Raw genomic sequence first — 20,361 nt, 5'->3', positions numbered from 1 at the left:
CCACAGGAGAAAAAATAAAGAGTTACACCGAACAGTCTTCATTCGTGTAGTATTTCAGATGGTTTAAAGTGATCTGAGAATTTAGGAAAAGTCTCTCACCTCTTTCTCCAACCTTTAGTGCTTGGCTGTGAAATGTTTTTGTGGATTATGGTGTGGCTGTTAAAACTGGCATTTGCATAAAACAAACACAGCATGTCACTGATGGGCCTGTGATACCTTGTGACATTAGACCTTATATCTGATCCTTATCAGTCTGTGTAAACAACACTATCCTCTATCTTACAGTATCTGCATTACATTAATTCAACGGAAAAACTGAGGGGGAGGAAGAACCTGTTATTAACCAGTGGTGGAAAGTAACTACATTCTTGAGTAATTTCATTCTTTGCTACGTTATTCCTCTACTTTTCTAGATTTCAGAGAAAAATATTGTACTTTTTATTCCACAACTATATTTATTTGAGATCTATAGGTACTAGTTTCTTTGAAGATTCATATTTTACCTACAAAACAAATGATCAGGTTATAAAATATGATGCAATGTTAGAGATTAAATTAACCAACAGTATGTTAAATTTAGCACAGTCTCAATTGGCTAATAATCCAATAATATAAGGGCCATTCTGCCACTTAATGAGTACTTTTACCTTTGATATTTTAAGTATATTTTGCTTCTAATACTTTTTGTACTTGTACTTAAGTAAGTAAGTAGTAGATACTTAGGTACATGGAGAGGAAAAAGGCCCCTGGTGTGAGAGAGTACAAAAACAATAGGAGTGTTTCCTGGAGTCAAGGTCCAGATTTTGCAGAGGACCTACAGGTTGTACTTCCTGGTCTCTTCCTGTTTGGTAAACATACTCTCTTGAAACGTGCCGCTCAGCTCGAGGCCCTGGTGTGTTTGCGTGTGTGTCTGATAAGGTGTAAGGTGTTTATACAGTAGTACCCGAAAGGCGATCTTACCGTGTCCCCTTCCGTCCTCTGCTATTTGCATATGCTTACTTGTGTGTTGGGTTGGATTATTTTCATGTGGAAATAGTGTAAACATGTGCAGGCCAAAGATCCATAAACCTACTCCTGTTTTCAACCTCCTAGATGGCACTGTTGGGCCACACAAAGGTTGAGCCCGTTCTGTTAACAGACTTACAAATAGAGGTTATGCTGGTGCTGTGGGTTATAGTTCGGTGTTTGGTGGCATTGGTGTGCAGCCCAGTGTTTCTAGGGTGTGACATCCATGATTAAGGCATTGGTGATAACATCTGATGATTTGATTCTCTAATCATTTTTCAAGCCTTTCCTTTTTGTTTCCTCTCAAGGTTGTAACCTTGAGTGCAGAATAATGAAACATCAGTCCTGAAAGCTCTTGCCAATGTGAACAGAGGCAGTTAAGCTCCCATCCATTCCAAACCTGATAAAGGTGATAAGGATCCAGCTTTAATAGGATCAGAGGCAGGGTTAAAAGGAAAGAGGATGTGTTCTCATTGATACAGACACTGCAATAAGCTTTAATGGTGATTGGAATTCATTCTGATGAGAAAATCATGCTGACTTGAAACGAATAAGCAATTTTGAATGATCTGTTCATGGTGTATGTCTAAAACCTGCCTGCAGTGATTATGTTTTTGTTCTCGACGGAGCCAATGCAACAATAATCCAATGTCTAGCGTGTAAAAAACAAGATGAGTATAGGTAGGTACAGATATAGTAGGTGCAGTCTGGAAGACGTTTCACCATTCACCAAAAAGCTAATGTGTGAGCTCTGACGAAGTGACAGGGACTGATGAAGAAGGATCATTTTAACAACATCATTTCTATTTCCTTGTGCTTATGTCTGATCTCAAATTTGAACTGAAATTAAAATTGTTAAGAAATCAGTAGCCTAGGTGGTCAAGTTCCTAATTATACTCCAATTCCAACAGACACACAGGCAGTTAACCCGCAGAGAGGCTAACATTGTTCACCTTTTCTCAGTCCCCATCTGTGATTTGCACACTTCTTAATTTTCTTTGTGACTCTGTACATTATTCTGTCTTGTAATCAGAATGATATGGACTGCGGTGGTTACAGGACTAACTGTTGCTGTGAGTTTTGACAGTCTGGTCCCATAAAAGAGTGACAGCTAACACTAGCTATAATGGAACAAATAGCACTGTGTGGGAGCTGTTGATGACTCAGCAGGTATTGAAATAACATGAACAAAAAGTACATGTTGTAGGAATGTGCTAACGTATCAAGCTAGGCTGACAAATTATCACTGTAAAAAGTTGTTATGGTGAACGTTTTAGCAAACAATTGCCCATATCCAGCAGACACGGTGCAGCAGTATTCATTTGTGAGTTGTGTTTTTGGTTACCTGATGAATGTAAGTTCAGTATGCACTCATTAGCCTAGCTTGCTGTTGGACTGGTTAGCCTAGGCTAACTAAGCTAGTATAATTTCCAGCCCTGGTTTTATCTGCTTTAGGAAAATAGAAAAATATGCAAAAAAGTTACAGTATAATTATATTTCCTTACACAAAAAGTGAGGAGAATTCAAATTTCAGCTCCACTTCAATGTTCTTTAGTGTAGGCCTTGAACATTTAGAGCTTTTCAATCCGACCCCGCACATGACCTGGATGACTGACCACCTACATTCAGATAAATATAACTGCAAAAACTATTTACATATATCGCTCCTGTTTTGGATCTAACCTATGATAAACTAGGTGTTGTCAGTATTTTCCTGCATTCCTATTGCATCAAAAACTAAATATCAACTATCTCTAAATGTAACCCAATGCGGTGCACCGACATTAACATCCCTACTGAGGAAAATGTCATAATTACTGTGCTTCCATTGACAAGGTTACATGTCACTGCTGATGTTCTTACAGTACCATTCAAATGACAGATGATTTCCTATTCACCAAGGATGTATTCCCGCTCTCTCTGTTGCAATTTCCCTGCTTTGATGTCATCTAATGAAATCATCAGGAGAATCAATCTCTCCTCCTATTCCCCCGACAGCCTATTAAGACCCAACGCTGCCAGAGAGGAAGTCGAGGCAAGCAGCCATTTTTCATACTTCAGTGGGGTCTAAATGTGGTAGATAACAAATGATGAAATCACAATAGTACACAAGTAACCATTTAAATGAGTATAAACGAGCATACTGATTGCTTGGAATTACGCTCATGCACAAACCAGAGCAAGTGCAAGTCACATCCGAGTCAATGATCCACTCCAGCCTTGAATATTCCTGGCCATTCTTGAAAATTCATGTGGTGAATACAATGTAATAATCACTCAAGGACAAAGTGTCAATCAGAGCACTACGTTTTGCTCTCTGATGGTTATACAACTCTTAAATTACCCTTTTTCAGAAGTTAACGATACTTTATTACATCATAAACATCAGAGCAATATTCCCAACTGCCACTACATATGCTACCAGTCAAACCACACTCTCTCTGGCTCCAGCTCTTTCCTAGGATGAAGACATTGGCCGAGGCGTCAATCAGTCCCTGTCACAGCAAATCCCAGAGCAGTCGACGTGCACTCCCATCACGGTTGGGCGGGCCCTGCCACTGGTGTATAGTCGGTAGGCTGCTTTCTGACTGACACAGCCATTAGAGATTGCTACGCCTGTCTAAATCTTCCCACTGTAATAGATTATCCACCGAGAAGGAGCCAATGAGGAGAGGAAGCATTCTGCCCTCCTGGATTCAGGTAAGGCAGGCAGGACAGACAGATTGACAGGCGGACCATTTTCCAGTGAGCAGTAGACTCTGTCCAACTCTAGACTGCTGGTATAATGATGAGTGAATTCCGGCCTAAATATGCACAGACGAGGAACTAATGATAAGAACATGGATGAGTGACAGAGAAGACTGGCTGCTAAGGTGAATGCTGCTAGTGATGAATGTCAGTTTGACAGATTCAATTTACTACAGACTGTACAGACTGTGGCTTTGTATACTGTATTCACATTATGCATTAGAGTGACAGCGCATATAGAAATAACCTCATATTTATGAGTCGACCCGCAGAGAATCTGCAGATCGTAGGATGCCAGAGCATAATGTAGGCCATGATTTTAATGTTGAATGTTCAGCATACAAATTATTTTGCCAGCAATTAAAAAAACTACATGAATATTTTATGTAAGATGTGTTAAAGCACCATTAATTAAATTTTTTTTTGGATTCTTGAGGGAAGGGGAACAAGCTGTGAACACAACTTTCACATATTTTCACATTGTAAGGTTGATGCATACCATGCTGGCAAACAGTTCACTCTTGCTGTTCTGCTCTACATGCCCTAAATGCTCTGTGTCAACCAGCTAGTAGTTAACTTAATAGTAGTCTGCTGTTTGGCACTGGGTAGATTTTAAAGTTGTTTTTTTTGGAAGCAGCTACCTGTTGAGGCTGGAAACGGGTTTAAGAGAGTGCTGAGAGTGAACCAAAATAAGATGCTAAAAGGCAGACAGCTAAGATATTGTAATTGTACATTTTAAATTGGGAATTGTAGAGTTAGGTAGAGTTCTCTCCCTATGGGCGACCCCTTTCACATTACATGTAAGCATTTGATCCGTTGTTAATATAAAAATATGAATTAGTGTAGCTTTAAGTCAAGCTTTAAAAGGGTAAATGTAAATCATATTTAACGGCTTGCCCCTCTGTCAAAACAGATACTTTGCCTCTGACATGAATTTATACTTAAAAATGATTCATCCATGTGGACGAGAAGCAGTGTCAGTGTGCAGGTCCTTCAACAAAAACAAAAGGGCTGCCTGTGTTACAGCAGCAGTCTTCAATACTGGAAGAGAAGAACAAATCTAATGGAATGAGATAAGATCTCTCTCTGGCCACCGTCTTCGACTGGTCAACGGGGAGTAATTCCTATGTTTTCAGGGTCCTATGTTCCCCAGATTTGTATGGAACATAATGGGAACGTGACAAAGGGTCGTATGTTCCCCAGTTTTACATATGTGCTCTCCCAGGGTCCTATAACGATCACATAGGTCGATTTACGATGCACTCCAGAACGACCCATAGGAGCATTTTCTAATACGCTGCTTTCCAAGACTGTTACAAATCACCGTTAAAAATAATTATGTTTTTTTATGGTGTGACAAGATTGTGGTAAAGGTCCGGTTAGGTTTAGGCACAAAAATCACATGGTCAGAGTTAGGGAAAGATCATGGTTTAGGTTAAAATGATCGCTTGAAACGTGGTGTGGGTTAAAATTAATACTTCCTTAAAGTTAGGCAACCTTTGTTGAAAATCAAATAGAATGATAACCAATGTTTTTGTTGTGTTTATCTAGATGTTTTGAAGCCTTGTTCCAATTTTAAAAAACCTGCATAATATTTATGAAATAATTTAGCTTGAAATGGGTCCAATTTGACCCAAAAACAATAGTTAATATGTGTTAATAGAGTATTGAACTGGGGAACATAGGACCTTGGGAATATTGGACCCTGGGAACATAGATACGCTCCTGTCAACAGCAGCAGTGAGGACATTCATCACCAAACTTATTGCTTTTCTACCACTGAGAGGAAGGAGGGGAAGGGGAAAATGTCACAAAAAGGCATCACCAAACAAACTAAGCTATCCTCCTCCTTCAAGTCCAAAGAGTGTAAAGATGTGCTACAACAACACAATATTGTTTATTATTTCTGGGTTTGTTTCCATGTGCAGCAAAGATAAGAAACTATCCATCATGGCCTCTGTCTGCGACCTGAAGATTCCATTATGGTCCAACACAATATGTTCACAGTTTACACCGAAAAGCACACAAAAGCAATGCCAAGGAACCAATTTCCTCTTAGCTTCATGAATAAGAATCTCATTCATCTTCCTCTGTGCACATTCATAAAGGCAGACAAGAGGCGAGTGGAGGCCCATTATCAAGCTGTCCTTAACACCTCAACAATGGTCCGAGCGCAAACACAGGATGGAGAGACCACATCTTTTCTGCTGTTCTGAGATAGGAATTGAGCTGGATTGAAAAGCTCAGATTGAATGTGTTGTCTAGAGGAAACCATGTTTCTGAAGCTGTTACAAGGACTTTTGTATGTTTTTCATGTATTTATTTATTTATTTATTTATTTTTTACATTTTTTGCTTTGTTCATGTTAATACATGTGCCTCTAAATCCTGATCAAACCCCCCTGTGATTCAGTTACACCGAGCTGGTACATGTCAGATTGATTTCTTCACACTGACATGCATACCAGGCCCTCACAAAAAAACCCCTGCTGTCCTTAAATCAACTCGAACTGATAGCAGAGTGGATTTCCATCAATTCAGTCAACATTTATTCAAACACACACAGGGGTAGGATACACACTGCTTGACCACATTCCCCCGTTCATGTCATTGTTATAAAGGAGCTATCAACCATTTTTAAAAGTACAGTGTGTAAATAATACAAAGAGTCATGATTGTACAGATAATAGAACAATGTTAAACAGAAAGGCAGAAGGTAGCGGGAAAAGCTCTGGGTAAGAATGAAGAAGAGATACGCCTCTTGACAAAGATGATAAAGGTCGATTTTAAATTACATCAGAGCCCCTCTCTTACCACAGAGTCACGGCTCTGTTTCCTCAGGTGCAGAGGGAAGACAGGGACAACCTGTCCCCCTCTATGTTGGTAAGGAATCAGATGACTTTGAGCATGTTAGCTCCTCTCCACATGAGTATAGGTCAACGTTAAATCACATCAGAGCCACTTTGCTGTAATTGAGTGAGGGTTTAACGTCTTTTAGCTCCTCAGCTGTAGATGAGAGGCAGTGGGAAGCAGTATTCTCCCTCTGACCCAACAGGCAGCGAGAGCCGCGACGGCTCTGATCTCAATTGGCGAGAAAAATGAATTTGAATGTAAGCGAGCAATAAATGTGATTGAAGGTCATTTTCTGCTCAGAGGGATGTTTTTGTAGTAAAGCCGCCAAGACGAAGTGAGGAATATATTTAGCAGGACGTACACATTTGAACACTCCATTGATATACCAACAGCATTCTTGCAAACAAGGTTGTTTTTTTTATATTTTAAAGTTGTCTTAAACATAAGCAACCTTAGCACATGGCAGTAAATTTGCCAAGTACAATGTTTCTTTTGGATATCCCAGTATAATTCACTGTCATTTGGCTTGGATTCTTTCAGTTTTTGGGCTCTTCTGGATGTTATTTCTGTATTCCCCTGCTTTTTTTTTTTGGTGCTGGTGAAAGACCAGCCATAAAACACAGCATGCAAGTCTAGAACACTGCTCTAATACCAGAAGCCATAACGACAAACACTGCCCACTGAAGAAAACATAAATCATGTGCGTATAACAACTGTCTGAGCCTTATTCAGGCATGAGTGAAAGATGGCACCGAGCAGAGATTTGTGAGTCTGCTGGGCTGTGTAATGCCACGTTGATTATTTTCCTGAAGCCCAGGAAAATAAAACTGTCAGACTGCATAAATCATAATTAATTGTAATTAATGGAACCAGTTTTGTTCTAATCATCGCATAAATCGCTGAGCCCATTTCTGGTAAAAACGTCACTACTCACACTTTGTAATTGATGGCTTCTCTGAATACACTTTGGGCATTTAATCATCTATGTAAATGGCACACATTACTTGGGAAGTGATTAAAATAGTGGGAATCTACTACAAGCAAACTATAACAATTACACAACTAATGGACTTCCCACTATATGTTGTAAAAGTTTGAATTAAGCTGCTCTAAAATGTAGTGAATGAAGCTGACAGGTGGAAAATCGGCAGAGTTCATTTATATGCAAATAAAATACAAAACTTTACTCCATAAGAAAACACAGAGAGATACAAATTACACACTATATGAAATTTATTCCATTGGTTGTATTGTACAAGAATTATAAAGCTGGTTTGCTTTACATCTTACAGGTAAGTTTATACTGCTGTACATATCTGCCATCAAATATGAGCTGTAACTGTGCTCACAAATACACTAGGGGCTTAAATAAAACACAGTTGACAAAAAACTCAAAGAAAAGGGGCGGTGGGGGGGGGGGGTTGACAGTTCCTGCTGAGTTTCTGTTGGGTTTAGTCTGTATACATGTGAAAAAAACTACATACATATTTCCAGGGCATAGGCTCAAATATCACCATCCACATCTGAAATGTCATTGGCTGCACTGTACAGATACAAGTTTTCAGATGCAGATCCCATACATACATACAACATCCTATCCTTTCAGCTCCATCATGTTATGTTAAGCATGGATGACACCGAATGCTCATCATGTTCTCGATGGAGCTGAGTAAACAACAAATGTGGGAAAACAAAAAGGAAAAATAATAATAATAAAAAAAACTGTTCACAATCTTTCATCTTCTCTCACACTGAAAGGAAACAAAAATCTGGCAGATGATTCCCGATAGAGACTTGAGTATAATAAAACACCTCCCAATCACTGAGGGGTTGCAGACTAACTCCCCGTCCTCTAACATGCGAGCAGCTGCCCTACATGCCCGGCTGCTCTCACTCCTTCCTGCGTTTCTTGTCGTGGTAGTCGTCCTTTGAGCTCCTGCTGGTGGAAGGCCTCTTTGAGCCTCCGTGCTGCTTGGCTTCCTCCAAGAACTTGTCCAGACCGAAGGGATCCTCTTCAAACTGGACCGGGCCTTCCCGCCTCTGCCCGTGGTCACCCCCTGAGAACTCTTTATCTGGAACAAACCTGATGGGGGGGAGGGGCAGAAAGAGCAGAAGATAATTAGAATGTGCTGAAAATGCATAATTGCTCTCACTGATTTGAAAGCCGTTTAACCTCACTGACAATCTTAGTTGTGATGGACTAAATTTTTTGTCCTTCAGATATCCTCAAAGCAGAAAAGAGGACTAAGGATTCAAACTACAAAATAACTTAACAGGTTTCTTTTCCTTCAACAGATGAACATTTTCGGAGAAGAAGAAAAAAAAAAGGAATACAAACTATCAGGGTATTCCATGGAGCATATGTTTTTATTTCTCTAGCTTTTTTTTTTTTTTATATTTGGTTTTGCACAATGGTGTAGCACCCTGCAGCCAGCAAGCTATTCCTAAAGGACACTGACAAGCTGGTGACTAAACATATGGGACAGGCTATGCTCGGGTAGTAGAGTGTGGCACTGCTGCCCCAAGGACAAGAGCTCCTGCTGGGACATCATGTGCACGCTTGCCTCGTGCCTCAAAATAAAGCTACAACGACCTCAAAAATGATTCAGGCTTTCATTTTTTTTTTTTTTTTTTTTTTTTTAGAATAATCGAGAAGGTTAAACTGCAGCAGTCCTGTTAGCAGCCTGATAAATGTGCAAGTCTTAAATTTGATAAACTGTTGTCAAACCACTGACTGAGTTATTTTTTTAGAAATATTTAGGGATATTAAAAAAAAAACACTTAATTTTAAATGAGTTCTTCAGTTAATTCTTTTTAATTAGCTCTTAATTAAGCTAATTAAGTTAAAGCAGTTACAAGAAATTATGTTTTTCCTAATTAATATGTGAATGAATGCAGCGATGCACTTGCAGTATAACATCTTTATCATGCATTGCTTCAATTATTTTGCTTTTGAGGTGATTATCAAGTTTTCCAAAGATGTGATGTACATATAATTATACTTTTTAAGTATTGTGACCAACTTTAAAAGTCAAAACCATTTTACTTCTTAAGGAACTGATAAGTTACTTAACATACAAAACTTATAGTTAACAAAACATAGTAAAATGTGCCAAAGGTTTTACTGTATTATATTACTATACTATGATAGTAATATACTATAATAGTACTATTAACAATAAAACTTTTGGTTTTAAATGAGTCTTTTCTCTGCTGAGTGATATTTTAATTGTTGATGCATATTTGCATGTATGATTTTTTTCCTGTCTATGACTCCCTTAAAAAAAAAGTCGCAGCTGTATCAATCAGATCAGGTAAAACTGTTAAGAGGAATGTAATGTTGACATTTAAATCACATAATGTGCGATTTGTTAACAACAAAGTAAAGCAGTCCATAGTACCTGTTGTTCTGCATGAGTGTGTCGAAGTCGTCTGAGTAGGCGTCCTTGTCTATACTCTTGCTGGGCCGGTAGATGTTTGAGGCCATGTCTCTGCCGCTGCGGAACGGCTGGTCGTACACATTGTATGTGTCGTCCTCACCGCCAGCAAAACCACTGTCCATACCCTGGAAAGAAACAGAGAGAAAAAAAGAGTGCCTTTTAGAAAAAATATACACAGTACATAACAAAACTGAGTACACCCCCTGGTAAGTAATTACAAATCCTTTCCATCTAATACAATTTTATTTCTTTTTAGACAAAACCCAAGAAAAATTAAGCTAATTCCTTTGAAAAACAGAATGTTTGACTAACTATAATGAAAGATCCATATTGAAACTGAAACAGAAGTCAGAACCACCCTTCATTAGTGAGACTCCCTTCTTTTATTTATTTATTTAATTTTTTTTACATTTTGTATGCCCACCTTTATGTTTCATGACAGACTGGGTCCTCCTGGGCAGGGATGATACCAGTCTAGAACAAATCTGTGAAAAGATGTTCTGCCATTCTTCATAGATAAATCTTTAAAGCTACTTTTTGCTGGAGGGGTTTTGTTGCTCTACCTTCCTCTTTAAAATACTCAAAGGTGTTCTCTTGGATTCAGGTCAGGGAACATACTTGGCCAGGACCATAGTTTTCACTTTTTCTTCTTTAAAAACTCTTATGTGATTTTTGCAGCGTGTGTTTGAGATCATTGTCTCCTGCCAACCTTCTTGAGACTGACATCTTTTCATTCAGCATTTGGGGTATACAAATTTACATTCATAGTGCCATCTATAAATGTCATCTCCCCTACACCTTTTGCACTCATGCAGCCTCATATCAGCACACTCCCGCCTCCGTGTTTTACAGTCAGCACTATGCAATCACTGTGGTAGTCCTGGCCAGGTCCATGCCAAAACATGCTGGACCCCATCTGATCCAAACTAATTAATTTTGGTTTCAACTGACCAAAGAATGTGCTGCCAGTATTCATCATGTTCTTTGGAAAAATTTTATCTTGCGGTTTTGTGAGCAATGGTTTTCTACTTGGTTGTGTAAATAGCAAATTGCACATACATCATTCATTTTTGAGGACAGCTACTGCACTTTCTATTACTGGTAGCAGGAGTCCTCCTGTACCTCCTAACCACTGCTGCGACTGTGTTTTGGCTTCTGTTCAGGAACCTACTGATGATCTTGTATGATCCTATTCAGGCAATTCCTCACCATATGGAGCCATGTTGCATTAGACACAACCCAGGACACAACTGAGGTGGTGTTCACAGGTTCTTTTATAACCTTGTTCAGTCTTTATTGGAAGTCACTTTAGTTTCAATGGTCTTTTGTTGCATTGAGGTTGTGCTTTGAGGCCTGTATTTTGAATTTAGTCTTTCTAATCTTTTAAATTATAAATACCAAACACTCCACCCTAAAAATACTACAATTATTGTAAGACGATACAATTTTGAATCATTTAACGTTTTAGTGATACTGCACAGAAGTGTACTCAGTTTTGTTATATAGTGTAAGTACACAACAGTGTAATAGCCAAATCTTTTGAGATGAGTTTCTTCCTTCAAATAAATCTCTTAACCGGCCTTTTGCTTCATTTTTGCACCCACGAAGGAAAATTCTAATTTGTAATGCAGACTGTCCTTGTGTTGCCTTCCTCACCGATCAATTCTGTTCTGCAACTGAGGCGTTCAATCCTTTCCTCTCTCCAGTAAAACTCAAATCACTGAAGACTGCTACTACTTCAGTCCAAGGTGAAACTAAACTTTTTTTCAAAGACTGAAACAGATATTTGAAGTAACTTGATCGTACAAGCTAACTATCTCTCTTGCCTTGACAAATTCTGTTTAGGAAATACTCCGTCCTCATGTCACAATGCAGGGCATCATTCACTCTTGTACTTGTTTGTATTTTTGTGAAATAAACACAAATAATCTAGGTCTATATTAATAAAGAAAGGTTTGATATGATCTAACCTTGCTCTGGTTGAAGAGTCGCTGGTCATACTGAGCCTCGCTGGCGGGACGAGGGTTGGGCACTCCCAGAGCGATGAGCTCACTGATGTCCCTGTCCTGGTCTCTCTGCAGCTTCGACCTGAAACAAAGAACAATGTTTGAAATTTAGAGCTAGAAAAGTTTTGGCAAGTAGTTCCGTTAAAAATATTACATTTCTACAAAAAAAAATCTACTACTCAAAATGCTGCAGCATCAAACATCTGAAGTCACAAGGGAATGTTTCATTTCAGTGTCTTGTTAATGTAATATGTAATAATATACTGGCATGTATGCATTCAGGTTCACCATTAGGTAAAAAGTGAAAGTTTTTGTGTCTTTAATACCTCGACTGTCCTTCAGCTAACAGCCATTTCAAAGTTAAGTGAATATTAATTTTAAGATAACAAGGTTTCTGGCTTCTGACAGCTGCAGTTGTGATTGCAATGAACTTCTCCTCTGAGTTTCACTTCCTCCACTTCTCCAGGGACCCATAATTCCATCAATTGACAGCCTGACAGTGTGCACACACAGACACACAGACCAGGGTTTACAGTATCAACATGTAATTGAAATAGATGAAAATATTAACAGCCAAAATGTCTGCTGGGAAATATGCTGATTGCCAAATAAATTAATAGCATATTAAATAGCCAAATATTGTGTGACCTATAGTGAGACTGGGCAATATATCAATATCGTCTTTGGATATCATTATATCGTGATATGGCACAGGTGTTGTCTTTTCCTGGATTTACAGTAAAGTTAATTTTCTGAACTGAGCTGTTCTATTATTTGGCTTTACCCACTTAGTCATTATATCTAAATTACTGATGATTATTTATCAAAAATCTGATTGTATAAATATTTTGTGGAAGCACCAACAGTCATCCCTACAATATTGTCACAATACCGACAGAGGTACTTGGTCAAAAATATTGTGATATTTGATTTTGTCCATATCGCCCAGCCCTAACCTTTAGTATGTTGCCAAGACAACTTACATATAAACTTATATTATGCAAAAGTTTGGTTTTGCCTCCGCTGTTGAGACATTAAAAGATTAACTGAGTGTTTGGTCATGTGAGTAGGTGTTGCATGAGATTGAAAAGCTGGCGCACACCCCAGTAGCATCCCTGTGCTTTGGCTAAACAGCAGTTAACACAACTCCTAAAAGTCTTACCATTTTCTCTCAGGTAACGTTACATCTAGCATTGGCACAGTGAAACAGACGGATCAGCCCGGAGCTCCACGGTTAAATAACGTGTAACTGATCAGTAGGAGGTTTAACTTTTCCTCCCGGCCCCGTGAGAGGTGGGCTCAAGGGAGACCACAGCGGGTGGACGTGAGGGCCGAGCTGCTAGCGTACACTCTGACGGATACACACTGACCATAGGGCTGGACGATAGGACCAAAATCCTAGGTCCCGATATAGGTCATTTCATATCCTGATAACAATACCTATCCCGATGTAGCACATTCTAATTCGACAAAGTAATACTTTGCCCTGACTGACCGTCTCACATGCACAAACGGTCTCTGGAATGTTACAGACAAGGACTACTGACTGAGTACTCTGCTGGATCCTCCTGCGTTTGTTCAGTATTACTGCTGGCCCCATGAATGATTCAGCAGTGAACAGTGCATCTGTGTGTATACGGAGGGAAGGGTTGGGTGAGTTCACATGTGGTGTGTTTAAAGTGTGTGTCCAGCACCTCTTATCAGGAGCAGCCCTGGAAATGTTCCTGTCGTGCTGTCTGTCTTTCCTTCTGTCATGGCGAATCTCGTCACGCTCCCTGGCCTCGCCATCCTCGCCACCTGCCACGTGAGAGGGGGGGGGGGGCAGGGGTGGGAGGGTAGATAGACGGATGGAAAAGGGGAGAGGGAGAGAAGAAATGAAAAGGGAATTTTAAAAAAAAGGAAGAAAATAAAATAAAGAGGGAAGTAGGAGACAGATGGTGAGAAATGGGAAGTGTGTTGTGAGTAAAGTGAGGCATGATGAAAAGAAAAACAGATGTTAGATGGAATTGATACACAATAGGAGAGGAAGTATAACGTGAAGAGAAACTGTCAGCAGTCACTAAACTTGCGAGACAAACATTGGAATTCATAACAAAAACAATCTTAATTAAGATTTTGCATTCTCAGTCTATGTAACATGATGCATCTAAATGGCCATTCAAGGAATATGTACAAAAAACAGGAAATGCAACACTAATTTTACTTCTACAAAGTATATGTGAACTACCAGTAGAGAAGCAGACATAGCATTTCACAGATTACTGGTCCTGTCAACACAGGCGGGATGAAAAATGTTGTCATCACTTATGCCAATCATGTTCCAGATTTGGAAGTGGCAACAGCACTGATGACAGAGTCTGCTCTACTCACTCAGAAAACCACACAGCCATAGATATCACACATACACACAAGCTAATTGTACATGGTTGAAAATCAGATAAAATTACTTTTTTTCCCCTGCAAAAACTCACCTTTGTCCCCGTGACTTTTAATTCCTGCCCTGCGATCTCGGGCCATTTGGGCCAGCTCCCTGAGTTTCTCCTCCTTCTTTTCCTTCTCCTTCTGGGCCATCTTCTTCTCTACCTGGGCTCTCATCTCCACTGCCTCCCTGGCCTATGGACACAACCGGCATTTCAAAATTTAGTTCATTTTAAAAAAGGCACACATGCAACAGTTCAGAACAACAGATGAATTGGGCATGATGCTGGGGTACCTTTCTATCAGCGATGTAGAGCGCCTCGGCCAGCTTGGCAAAGTTTTCATTAATGTGAACTGTTTGCAGGCCCCTACCATCAGCTGCCAGACGTTTGTCAAGAGGAATGGTGTAGCCCTGAAAGACATTTAGCACAATCAGAGAAAGAAATGAGCAGAGAGGAAAAGGTAGCAGGGCAATAAACAAATTATCATATATTATATTATAAAAATGATCATGACAAGATCTGGAGTCCTTAAAAATTAAATAATTATGCTTAAAGTATGTATCAAGAAGAAAACAAAACAAAAAGCCTGGAAGAAAAAAGCCTGCGAAAACTACTCACAGTAACAACAAGCTAACATTTAGAAATACAAAGTGTTCCAGTTAATTACACTGTTATATTACCTTAGCGTTCTTCCAGTTGGAGATGCATGGAGGAATCTTCCACTCCTGCTGTTCCTTTACTGTCATCTAAAACAAAAAGAGAAAATCAGTCAAATATTAATAGCATTTGGTCAACAGAAGCAACTTGATTTTGATTCATCAATATAGCGTTAAAGCACTAAAAAGCAGAATGAAACAAGAACAACAAGAAACAGCCAAATGTGTCAACAGTACCTTTCTGCTTGGAGAATGCATGACCGGGGCAGGGGGAGAGGGAGGTCCTCGAGGAATCTTCTTATTTATCCTGAAAGACAGGTATACACATCAAATTCAATTACTTTTCAATAAAAGGAGAAGTGGGGCCAAGGAGAATCCAGTTACAGCAGGTTAACACAGATTTCAGCAGATTTTCAGGGGGGCACTTCTGAGCTACAGAAGCAGTTGGTCTTTCATTTCCTTCAGCCGTTACTTGTTACTTATTTCGGCTGGAAAAGTTATCGACCCCAAATAACTTGCCATGGTATAAAATTGATATAGTTAATTTAGTTAAAATAATATAATAATTCTACTGGTAACATTACATATCGTGTATGGCGCGGAGTGAGCGACTGTGATGAAAACATGTTTACTTACTTGAAACGTGGCGGTTCCATGGGGTCTTTCTGCATTTCCACCATGCGGATGACTCTCTGTTTGGCCCCCGAGTTAAAAGCCACTCCCTGCTGGGACGGGGTGTATCTTGGGGGAAGACAGAGACGAAGAAGTGTGTCACCATGCAGGAGACTTTTAACTTGACACACACACACACACACACACACACACACATACAAACAAACAAACGCTTGAAGCTTTTAAATCACTCAAATAATTAATTGTATTCCCAAGCACAACAAAACAAAAACAGTTACTTCCAACTTATTATTTGTAAGAATTGGTATTTAGTAGATAAAGATGACATGTAACATTTAAAAGCAACTGGAAATATAGGATGGCAAATAAAAAGATAGATCCCTGGTCAGGTTAAAGCCTAGAATGTGTTTAAGACTGCACTCCAGGAATTAGTCATTTTTCTGACAGCTCTAATATATCAAGCTAACCGCTAAATAATTTAGATCAGTCTGAGGAGCACAAGAACAAACACAAATGACTCAAGTCACAATAACAGAGGTGTAGGTTTTCATTGAGGCTGGTTTATGCTCTATTGCCATTTGCTGAAAAATGTGTCTGTTCAGTTTCTCTAAAATCAACATAATCTCAATGCAAGTTCTAACTTGGAATATTTCCCAATGCTACAGTCTACATGATGTTAATGCAACATTATATGTATTATAAGTGGTACAATATTCCCACTTTCCCCGGTGACTTTCTGTGATTTTCAAAATGGTGTTTTGCTTACCTGATGTACTGTGCGGGAGCCTGTTTGTCTGCTGCTCTTACAGGCATGGCAGCAGCGATCTTTTGAGACACTTGCTTTTCCAGGGCAGCGCGGGTCTTTTCTGTCAGCTACAAAAGGACACACAACTCAAGTCAAAATTGAAAAGCACAAAGACCATGTTTACATGTGGACTGCTTGTGATTACAGTGAGATCCAACCTTTACAAATATAAAAGAATAAAAACAGATGAATGTATTTGTGTCGAGTGAAGCAGCTGAGTTAGTATACATAACTTTGTTGTTTATCGTTTCACAACATTGTAAATTGTAATTGTGCTGAAATTTGTTTAACTCTTTCACTCTATATCCACCTACAAATAACAAAAAAATCAATAGATATAAGAAAATATAATTGAATTAAATCCTAATTATCTTTTGTTAAACTTTAACATTAGCTTTATTTTGTGTTGACTTTTACATAGTATTTACCCTGATTAACCCCTAGATGACTTGGTGTGAGAGATGCTGGTAACTCAATGTGATGGCAACCTGGGGCCTGTACTACAAAGCAGGATTTGGGATTAGTGGGGGTAACTTCAGGTTTAACTCTGGGTTTTCAGGGTTACAACTGTGGTCTACTTCTTATTGGGATACATCACCATGGTAACTTATGCTGAAGAGCTAAACTGCTCCAGAGCAAGGTTAACTTCAGAGGATCAGATTACAACCTGTCAACACCCTGATCACTTGAAAAAAAAGGAGTTATAATTCCTACAGGATCCCGATAGGACAAAAGTCCTGAATTTACAATAAAGTGACAAGTAAAAAAAGAGCAATATATATTTTTATAGGTCAGTAGAAACAATTAACTGTTGCACGATTTCTATTTCCACTCTGGTTTTACAACAGAGCTTCTAACAAACAGAGAGATTGTTTATGACACTAAACACATGATGATGATTTTAGCTGCATTTTAATTGTGCAAAGTTTATCCCAGGAGTGTTAACTGACAGCGTGGATGATTTTACACTCTGATTCCATCACTACAGCTCAGAGTAACATGAGGCAACTGTGTGATGATTGAAAATAAAAACGATAGATTCTTTTATTAGAAAAATAATCCACACACTGTTAATTGGCTCCCATGATTATAAATGCAACATTTCAGTCAAATAGTCCTCATCAGTCATCAACTACTTTTTAGTTTTTTTATGTGATATATTCAGAATGGTTTCAAAAAAATACTCACTCTATACTCAAGTCCTATAATAATTCATCAACATGTATTTTAAGACTTAGCATACTTTAAATATTTGGAAAGTAGTGTTTCTACATCATCTTATTCTGTTGTATGATTACAGGCTGTCATTTATATTTCACTTTGTTGAATATGACTTTTTGCTGTCCCTAAAACAGAATTTTTCAGGAGGTAGTTCAGCAGAGTTGACTGAGCTAGTTGGTAGCCAGCTTTGTAGTATTTGGATGGCGATGTTAGGCTCAGTGAAGCCAGCTAACAATATCCTGGTTATATTGAACTTGTTTGGTAGTACAGGCACCTGCCTGTAACTCATACTTTCCATTCATACACATTGCACCACATCTTACCTCTTGTATAGCCTCCTCATCAGGTTTCTGTAGTTCTGGGGTGTCTTCATTTAGAACTTCCTTTGGAAGTAGGTCTGTGTACTTACTGAAGACCACCTGCAACAAACAAAGATGAGAAATGTTCAGAACCGACCAATGAAGCAAGTGTTTTCTGTAATCACATATGGAAACTTGATGTAAGTATTTAATAGTGCAGTGTGCGTGTGTGTATACTGTATATGTATATGAATAGAGGGAACATATAAAACATTTAAATCATCATTAAATTTGTCTAAAATATTATCAGCGTAGGTGACATAAACAATCAAGGGATGCACGATATTGGATATTTTGCCAATATCTGATATGCAGATATTTCCAACTCATTGTGGCTGATTGCTGATGCCAATACTGATATATGAACATTTTTTTTTCCATCTGGCTGAGGAGACTATTATGCATGCAAGCATAGATTGTACTGAGTTTGATCAAGAAAGACAATATATGAAGGAAGAATTTAGGAAGACTGGAGTTCAGGAGCTCAGCATTAAAACTTTAATGAACCTGCCAAGTAGGTGGAGCAGTAATTTATTTGAGTTTACTAGACAGAGAGTATTAATGTGTAGAATTTAATCTCTGGTCCAAACTCCGGAGCAGAAGGTGGCGGTAACGCACCTAATATGCTGGTTGCAAACTGCTGTTATAAACCAAAAAGAACACATGTCTCTCATTTTAATGTGTGAGCACTCATTGCCCAATTGACCTGAACTACTATGTTCAGATAGAATATAACAAGTCCTGTACTTTTATCTGAGCTTGATATTTTCCAGGATATAAATTTTTAAGTATGTGTGTTGAGAGCATCCTCACTGAGTGTTGTAGGAGTAATGTCCCTGTATACCTTGTCCTTGCCCTGTCCTTGTCTGGCGATGGCATCATATTTGATCTTTCCTTCTGCATCCACCTGCACCGCCAGAGCATTGGATGTCTTCTTCTTCCGTCCCATCTCCAGTGGAAACTGGGCCACGTGGATCTCAGGAAAAGCTCCTCCATCTCCAAAGTCCTACAGAAACACAGATGTACAGCAAAGATGAAACACCTTACGTCTTGTAAAGAATTACATAAAACTGTGGTAGTCACCTCTTCACAAGGAGCCAACCTGAAGCAGGACAACAAACAACAAATATACCCACCCACCACCATATAAATGAGAAAACCTGTTTAATCATATATAAGATAACTCTGAGTGTTTACCTCAAGTGAACGAGGTACCCAGCCCTTTCTATGTCCATAAGGAGGGGGCTCTCTCCGGGATGAAACCAGGGCGGTGGAGTAGGACTTCTGTGCCCGGACTATCTCCTCTGCCTCCAGCTGGTCCTGCGACAGCTGGGTCGGCGCCGGTAAAAAGCTGAACACATAAAGATGTATATTAGTCTCAATGTTAAGAGTAGCTGATTGCTCAACTGCTGTAAGCCCGAGCTAACGTTAGCCGACAGAGACGCCAGCTAGCTTTACTTGGCTTGATCATTTGGGGATGTTGAAACAGCTAATTAGCTAATAGTGTAGCATCATTTCGAGTCAATTTTGGAACATTCAGATAGAATTATGTAGCTTACAAATCCGTAACTGCCATACAGTTGATAAATGTGTGTTGTGAACATGGCTGCGTGCTACTAAGCTAGCTAGCTTACGATACAACTTAAGCTAGCTAACGTTAGCCTTGATTAAAAAAAGAAAACAATGGCGTGCAGACCAAAAACATCAATGAGACACATTTAACGTATTCTCCTTGTCGACTACAACGTAGTATAAACGACTCAAGATTACATTTTCGCGAATTAAACACACAAAAGGCCTTGTTGCGGGACTCACCTCGCCAGAGACATTTTCCCCTTTCTTCCTTAGCAATGCACTGAGCATGCGCAGTGCAAGTATAGAAAACCATAGAATAGATCTGAAGTGAAAAGAATAGACAGTATAATAGAATCGCCATTAACCTGGTGCGATGTTATTTTTTAATACAAGACAATGTAATTTCTCATCAAAGTTGTAGCCATCACAAACTTTAAGATCAACCCGATTATAACTTGGACCGAATATGCTCTAAATTTTGATTCAGGAAAGCAGTTGCAGGATTAGAAATAAATAAAAAAAATCAATGAAAATAAATAAATAATAAAAACTCCAAATAGTAGATAAAAAGCAAATGAAAAGTTAAGAGCACAAGAAAAAATATGAAAATGCTAAAAGAGAGGGGACGCATTGAAGTAAGT

General features: G+C 39.0%; 1 protein-coding gene across 1 annotated transcript; it reads right to left on the bottom strand.

The window, feature by feature from the left end:
• Nucleotides 1–7,820: 7,820 nt before the first annotated feature.
• On the bottom strand, nt 7,821–20,057 carry snw1 (SNW domain containing 1). The gene is made up of 14 exons (XM_067572051.1): nt 19,961–20,057; nt 19,343–19,496; nt 18,990–19,151; nt 18,110–18,205; nt 16,527–16,633; nt 15,764–15,868; nt 15,365–15,434; nt 15,152–15,217; nt 14,765–14,881; nt 14,523–14,664; nt 13,746–13,848; nt 12,016–12,133; nt 10,007–10,170; nt 7,821–8,688 (listed from the first exon to the last, which is right to left on the bottom strand). Exons 1-14 carry the CDS (start codon nt 19,972–19,974, stop codon nt 8,496–8,498), a joined length of 1,611 nt encoding a protein of 536 aa, XP_067428152.1. The 5' UTR covers nt 19,975–20,057; the 3' UTR covers nt 7,821–8,495.
• Between the last annotated feature and the right edge of the window lie 304 nt (nt 20,058–20,361).

The sequence above is a fragment of the Thunnus thynnus genome, chromosome 18 (assembly GCF_963924715.1).
Source record: "Thunnus thynnus chromosome 18, fThuThy2.1, whole genome shotgun sequence".
In the NCBI taxonomy this organism is placed as follows: domain Eukaryota; kingdom Metazoa; phylum Chordata; class Actinopteri; order Scombriformes; family Scombridae; genus Thunnus; species Thunnus thynnus.
This window is presented reverse-complemented; position numbering and strand designations above follow the sequence as displayed.

Coding starts and splice junctions, on each gene's coding strand:
- snw1 (XM_067572051.1), bottom strand. Junction 14,665..14,764: donor TCTACATCGCTGATAGAAAG/GTACCCCAGCAT, acceptor TTGTGTCCATAG/GCCAGGGAGGCAGTGGAGAT. Junction 10,171..12,015: donor GACTCTTCAACCAGAGCAAG/GTTAGATCATAT, acceptor GTTTCTTTCCAG/GGTATGGACAGTGGTTTTGC.